This window comes from Cannabis sativa, chromosome 1 (genome assembly GCF_029168945.1).
Source record: "Cannabis sativa cultivar Pink pepper isolate KNU-18-1 chromosome 1, ASM2916894v1, whole genome shotgun sequence".
Classification (NCBI taxonomy): domain Eukaryota; kingdom Viridiplantae; phylum Streptophyta; class Magnoliopsida; order Rosales; family Cannabaceae; genus Cannabis; species Cannabis sativa.
In genome coordinates, this window is record NC_083601.1 from 64,530,584 (window position 1) to 64,538,298 (window position 7,715).

The following is a 7,715-nucleotide window of genomic DNA, read 5'->3' on the forward strand; positions in this document are numbered from 1 at the left end:
GCAAAGTGGTGGTGGAACCATCAAGAAAACGAAAAACTAGTTAAACTCGCTAGGAATTGTTCTTCATCAGATCAAGACTCTTATGAGATCTTCATCCTGTACGAACATAATTTTTGTAAAGAGAAATAATAACGAGAGTGTTAATTTGTTGTATAGGAAATGCCTAGATGACAAAGCCTCTAATTTTTTTCACAATTCTTTTCCTAGGTGGTTAGCCGATTCGTGTAAGGCTGACCTTCCCATATCTGTGTAGCTCTAGTTTTTTCTGCTAATAATTCTTTATTTTCAAAAAAAAAAAAAAAGCAATTTGATTAGATTAATAATATATAAGAGAGATAAATAGAAAAAAGAAAAAGGAATAAAAAAAAAAAAAAGGTTATATATGTAAAGTTGTATCTTTTTTCTCTTACCATTGAAATAAACAAAAATTCGATAAAGATAAAATTATTTGAAAATTTCAATATTACGTAAGTTGTTGGATTATTTATTTTGTATATATCTCTAATTTTATTCAATGTGAAAAATAGAAAAGGAAGACCTTACCTAAAATATAAAGATCCTAATCTGAAACTAAAATGTATAACGTGGAAACTCACTTGCTGTCTCTCTCACCGTCAACGTTGGGTACGACAATAACAGTGATTGCCACCTCTAAATAACGGTCCGTTATAGACCCAAAAACCAATAAAACCACAAACAGACTTATTGCCAATTTTCGTAGTGATCTTCATCCATTATATCCCGCTAAAGCTGCTCTTGCCTGCTTGCTTTTTCTTCTTCTTCTGCTTTCAGATTTCCCAAACGCCATGGCAAGGCCCAGTGTCACCATGGAGGTCGGAGACGATGCCGTCGCTGTCATTACCATATCCAATCCCCCCGTCAACGCCTTAGCTATTCCTAGTATGGCTTTCCCCCTTCGATCACCTTTTTTTCTTTTTATTTTTTTCTTTCCTGATCTTCGATGAATTTTGGTTTTTTAGTTATTGAGGGATTAAAGGAAAAGTTCGTTGAGGCGACGAGAAGAAATGATGTGAAAGCTATTGTTTTGACTGGTAAAGCTATTATGTATATACATGTTCTTTTTATTTTTGTGTCAAATTTGATTTGGTGGAGTTATTTGTAACAATGGAATTGGATTAATTTGTTCTTCTCGGACTATATATGTTATAAATATGAATTATTTGTTTTTGAATGTAGGCAAAGGAGGAAGATTTTCGGGTGGTTTTGATATCAATGTTTTTGAGAAAGTTCACGAGACTGGTAGGAAACTTTCTATACACCGTGCTTTGTTAATAACTGAGAGTTTATGGTTTGAATTATGGAATTTTGATCTGTAAATTGATGAAAGTCACCTTCATATGGCAGGGGATGTTTCACTTATGCCTGATGTATCTGTTGACCTTGTGGTTAACATAATTGAAGGTCTCAATCCCAACCCCTACCACTTATAATATCATTCTGTTCCAGATTGAAAATCTCCATTTTGTTTCTTTTTATCAAATTACTGCTGACACTTAATATGACCTTCTTTATATAGATTCGAGAAAGCCTATTGTTGCTGCCATAGAGGGACTTGCTCTTGGAGGTGGTTTAGAACTAGCATTGGTGTGTCATTCTAACCAAAGCACCACCTACATCCCTAGTTTTTGGTGAATTGGTTTAATGACTTAATTTTACTTCTTGCAGGGATGTCATGCACGTATTTCTGCTCCCCGAGCTCAACTTGGGTTGCCTGAGCTTTCTCTTGGTATTATTCCAGGATTTGGAGGTATACTGCTTTTGTCTGCATCTATTTTAACGAGTGATCAAATATCAGCATTTACCAAGATTTTAACATTTGGTTTTTGCTTTTTTAAGGTACACAACGTCTTCCAAGGCTTGTAGGGCTGTCAAAGGGGATTGAAATGATGCTGGTAACTTTTTTTTTTTTTTTCATTTTCACTTACATACTCGTAAAAAATATATATAAGTACATTAATTAAATTAATTAAGACTTTCTTGCACAAAAAATAATTAAAACTTGTTTTTGGTTGGAGGCTATACTTATTTGCGTTATATTTTAAAATTAGCTGGCAGTTATTGAGCTAGAGAAGGCAGGAGACAGGGAATTTGTCTTGAATGAACTATTTTAGTGGGTTAGAGCAGCTTAGAGATAGAAGAATGAAATTAGGATAGTTTTTTATCTGCTGCTTGTTTACAATAGCATAGAAACAACACAGTTGTGTATTTACTAGTTTCTATATGCTTGATTTATCTTCCATTGTTTGCAAATCAGTATGCTAATACTTTGCTTTTTCAGACATCAAGACCAATATTATCTGAAGAAGGGAAGAAGTTGGGCCTCATCGACTCCATAGTGTCCTCTGAAGAGTTACTGAAAGTATCACGTATGTGGGCTTTAGCGATTGCAGAGAGGCGCAAACCATGGATTCGTTCCCTTCACAGGACAGATAAGATTGGATCCCTGTCTGAGGCACGTGAGATACTAAAAGTTGCACGTCAACAAGCCAGTATAACTGCTCCAAATATGCCTCAGCACCAGGTTTGTCTTGATGTGATTGAGGAGGGCATTGTTCATGGAGGATACAGTGGAGTTCTAAAGGTATTTGTCATTTAGTTTCTTACCATTGATGTTATTTGTTTTATTGGCTTCTGGAGGTTTCAGTTTCAGAGACTACTACCTGCCCTCCTGTTCTTTTTATCTATACAGGAACTAGGAACTTTTATCATCTGGCGACATGCATGTTTCTAATTTCTTAGGTCTTTATAAACGTAGTTAGAGACCCAAGCATTGCTTTCTAAATATTTTGAAGCATTGAGCTCTAGCTGTTTATAATTGTGCTAATGACAAAACTTGTCTATACAGGAGGCAAAAGATTTTAAGAAGTTGGTTTTGACAGACACATCTAAAGGTCTTGTTCACGTCTTTTTTGCTCAACGTTCAACAACTAAGGTACAGGGTTGATGCAAGCTGCCTCTTCCCCCCAAACTTTCTCCCCTTCCTACTTTTTACAAAGTAAATCTATTTTTTTTTTTTTTGAAGTCATCATTACTAGATTGCATCAATTTTTTTTAGTTTCAGTAATTTCTATAGTTCTAGCCTCTCTACATTTCTTACTATTTTTGGGAACTTCAAATTTATACAGGTGCCAAATGTTTCTGATATTGGGCTTAAACCAAGGCACATAAAGAAAGTTGCTGTCATTGGAGGAGGTCTAATGGGTTCTGGCATTGCTACAGCTCTTATTCTGAGCAATATAAAGGTTGTTCTTAAGGAAGTTAATCTTGAGTATCTTATGAAGGGAACAAAAATGATTGAAGGTATGTATTACTTGATAGAAGTTTATTGCGATTTAATTTCATCTCATGGTCGTACATGATGTCTGCTTGTTTTTTTTATTATGTAGCAAATGTCCGGGGCTTGGTAACAAAAGGGAAGCTGACACGGGATAAGGCTGACAAGATCCTCTCTTTGCTCAAAGGCGTTTTGGATTACACAGAATTTAAGGATGTTGATATGGTCATAGAGGTAGGCACTCAAAATAAATTAGCAATTATAATTTTCATATATGCCCATTCCCATGGCTACTGTCTACTTTTTGTCCTGTAATTTAATCATAAAGAAAGTCTTGTAAATGAATTATTTACATATTAGATTCTGTTAAAAACAAGTCTGATATAGCTATTTTTCTGTACAGGCTGTCATTGAAAAGATTCCGCTTAAGCAAACAATATTTAGTGAAATTGAGAAAGCTTGTCCTTCTCACTGCATATTGGCTAGTAACACCTCTACTATTGACCTTCATTTAGTTGGGGAGAAAACAACCTCTCAAGACCGCATTATTGGGGCACATTTTTTTAGGTAAATGGCAAATTCTTGATTCGTTGCTGCTTCAAGCAAGCTTGCCACTTAAAGTATACACAGTCCAAATCTTAGATATCTTTTGTATCTAATGTCAGAGAGATGTTATTTGATAATCATGTCTCATTGCAGTGCTTGTTGTAATGGATTGCACACACTTGATCGTCTTTGTTTCTTTGTTTCTTTCTTTCTTTATCTATTTACTCTGTGCAGCTCAATATTTCTAATAGCTAGGATGTAATTATATTGTAGTAACCAAATCTAACATTCGATCCCTTCTTTTTATTTTGATTCCTTATTAACAGCCCTGCTCATGTGATGCCTCTCCTGGAAATTGTGCGGACGGAGAAGACTTCACCACAAGTGATACTTGATCTTATGACAGTTGGAAAAGTCATAAAGAAGGTCCCTGTTGTGGTGGGAAACTGCACTGGTTTTGCAGTTAATAGAACGTTCTTCCCATACTCACAAGGTTCTCATATGCTGGTCCATTTAGGTGTGGATCTTTTCAGAATAGACAGGGTAATCAAGAAGTTCGGCCTTCCTCTTGGCCCATTCCAGTAAGATTCTTATGAAAACTGTTTCTTCATTTTAAGTTGACCTCAAACACCGAGCGTTTAGAATTATGGCACTGCTTTAGGAGGTCCTAGTTAGTTCTAACAAAATAAGAGTCCTGGGGGAGGACTTCCATTTAATTTGAAGTTTTCAGATCACTTCTATGTATGGCTGTTGTAGAATAAGGTTTTTGCACTTATGCTAGAAGGTTTTTTTCTAGTTTTACTATTGTACTAGAAGCCCCTTATGGTCTTCTGAATTCAAAAATTCAATTTGCAATCTTAACCACGATACATATAATTTTAACTCTTACTATTTCACTTATGTAAACCTACTGTAATTAGTATTCGTAATAGCATTTTTGAGTCACTTCAGCATTCCCTCTTAGCTTCACTTATGAAAACCCTTACATATTAGCCTTAATAGTCCATATGGAACATACCTTATTGTATGCGATGTCCTTATCTGCAGGCTTCAAGACTTAGCGGGATATGGAGTATTCATGGCAACTGCAAAACAGTTTTGTGATGCCTTTCCTGACAGAACATTTCAATCACCATTGATTGACCTCTTAATAAAAAGTGGACGGAATGGTAATATAAATCCCATACCTCATATGATATCTTGTGTTTTAAGTTTAGCGAATACTTTTGTATGCATATCATCTTAGCCCTTCTCTACACTTGTGGAATTTAGGTAAAAACAATGGGAAAGGATATTACATTTATGAAAGGGGAAACCAGCCAAAACCTGATCTGACAGTACTACCAGTAATTGAAGAGTCTCGACGACTTGCAGATATTATGCAAGGAAGAAAGGTATTTATTTGCTCTGTTCGAAGTGTAGACCACCATTCACAGTAATAATCGTAGTTGGAATTATGCTTGCTATCAAATGCTTCTGATACAGTGATACTTAAAGCTCTATGTGACAAAAGTTGTTTTAATTATTTTTAAGCATCTATAGGACTAGTGCTTATTAAGTTTTGTGGATCATGGTGACAGCCTATAACTGTAACAGACCAAGAAATTGTGGAGATGGTACTCTTTCCTGTAGTAAATGAGGCATGCCGTGTTTTGGATGAAGGAATAGTTGTCCGGGCATCAGACCTTGACGTTGCATCTGTTTTTGGGATGAGTTTCCCATCCTACCGGTGAGTGATTTTATTATGACTCTGAGGATGTTACTTAATACTATAAGAGCTATTTTACCAAAATATTTTTTAGGCAACAGAGAGGATTGTTTTTTCTTTCTTTTTTTTTCTTCTGAATTATAGGTGTTAAATTTTCAGTAATCTTTGTAAATTAGTATCTTACAAGCTTGCATTTATATTGTGTGGCAGTGGCGGTATTGTTTTTTGGGCAGATTTGGTTGGGCCTAAACATGTTTACTCAAGTCTGAAGAAATGGTCAGAACTATATGGCAGCTTCTACAAACCATCACGATTTTTGGAAGAAAGAGCAACAAAAGGCATGCTACTGGTAAGAACTTCCACACCTGTTGTTGTTTTCTAAACATTTACGCAACATGACTTGGTTAGCAACATCCTCCACGAAAAAGTACATAACCGAAAAATCCTAGTGTGTTGCATAGTTTTGGCACCTCATTTCTTGTGATTACTTTGTCTTGAAAATGTCCCATATGAGCCCTTTTTTCTCATATTAATAATACAATGAAAAGAAATAGTGACAGTGGTGGTATATTTTGATTTTCTGTTTTTTTGCAGAGTCAACCTGCTTCATCATCAGCAGCAGCTTCAAGGGCTCGCCTGTGAGCAATAAGAAAAGTAAGTTACCCTTAATCGTGGGTTTGATTGGGAAGGTTTCTATGTTTCTCGTAATAAAATCTCGAAATGTAATCAGTTTTAGCTTTCGAAGCATTATCCGCCTGTAAGCCTGTAGCATACAATCGAGAAGTGTTTTATATCTAGAATATTTATGTATTGGTTTTCATCGAATAAATATATAATTATTGCTTATTTGTTTGGTAATGCGAGTGCTGGTAGAAGGAGAGAGAGGTATTAAACGGGAATTGGATTAAATGTGAAAAAACACATTTAAAGAAAATGTAACTTAAAATAAAAAAATCTAAAAGACAGACAATATAAAAGTGTTGGTTTTTAGTGATCAAATCTGAAAATAGGCAGGTGAAAAATGATCTACATCTACATCGTAGAATTTACACCATTTTTTTTTTACTTAAATATGGCAAGCAACTTTTAAGGTTGGTTATTTTTTATAGCATTTTTTAACTATTTTATGGTGTTTGCTATATCATGTAAGGATGTTCATCAAACCGCTCAAATTCTTTGCACTGTAAAAAAAAATAAGATTTAAATTTTTTTGCGGTGCGATCGCGGTTTGAATTTTTCTTAAATCGCGCAGTGTTTGCGATTTTGAATTGTTAATATGCGGTTCAAATTTCACTGCATTGCATATTATAAAAATACAAATTTTTATATTTATTTAGGTCCAATATGTGAAGACTCAGCCTAAAGTCCACTAATTATTGTATTGTTGAAACTTAGTTTTTTTTTTTCATATTTATTTTTAAGCCTTATAGTATTTTTGACAGGTGCTGCTCAAGTTTTGTTGTATTTGTGATGGTATCAAAAAGTTCAACCTCTAAAATACCATTCAAAGGCCTCTCATTTCTTCTTGAAATATTGCCAGTTCTTTGACAACGATCACACGCCTTGACAAGTTCATTAGCATCCTTGAAAAAAGTTGGCTAATAAAAACCACTTTGCAAAACCTTTGCAGCTGTTCTTGTTTCGCTAAAATATCATCCGCATTGCAAATCATGGTAGTGATTTAGGATAGAACCATCTCCTTTTCAGGAACACATCTTCTAATGATCTAATCAACACAATACTTGTAGAGAATTGCTCTTCCCAATAATAATACTTCACTTCAGAAAAGAACTTCTTTAGTTGTTTCCTAGTCAAATTTGGAGGTGTAATGTTGGTAGTCAAAAAATTTACATAGTCTGCAAACTATAGTACCATTAAGCTTTCCCTCAAAGCAAAGAGCGGCTCATCGGGCAACCCATCATTTATTTGCATTTTCTTCATATTTTGGCTCTCCTCTAATTCCATTCTTGACATATGATCTGCAACTAGGTTCTCACTTCTCTTCTTATCTTTTATTTCCAAATTGAACTCTTGAAGAAGAAAGACCCATCAGATTAATCTTGGCTTAGAATCTTTCTTGGTCATAAGGTATTTTATCGTTGAATGATCAGTATATACTATAGCCTTGTTCCCAATTAGATACGGCCAAAACTTGTCACAAGCAAA

At 34.9% G+C, this 7,715-nt stretch overlaps 1 protein-coding gene across 1 annotated transcript; it reads left to right on the top strand.

The window, feature by feature from the left end:
- Positions 1-584: 584 nt before the first annotated feature.
- On the top strand, positions 585-6,395 carry LOC115702146 (peroxisomal fatty acid beta-oxidation multifunctional protein AIM1). The gene is made up of 18 exons (XM_030629603.2): positions 585-900; positions 981-1,052; positions 1,198-1,260; positions 1,366-1,422; positions 1,538-1,605; positions 1,687-1,768; positions 1,858-1,913; positions 2,300-2,602; positions 2,867-2,953; positions 3,147-3,321; positions 3,408-3,529; positions 3,699-3,862; positions 4,168-4,422; positions 4,889-5,010; positions 5,114-5,235; positions 5,422-5,570; positions 5,760-5,898; positions 6,144-6,395. The coding sequence occupies exons 1-18, from the start codon at positions 807-809 to the stop codon at positions 6,189-6,191; spliced, it is 2,178 nt and encodes a 725-aa protein (XP_030485463.2). The 5' UTR covers positions 585-806; the 3' UTR covers positions 6,192-6,395.
- The last annotated feature ends 1,320 nt before the right edge of the window (positions 6,396-7,715 follow it).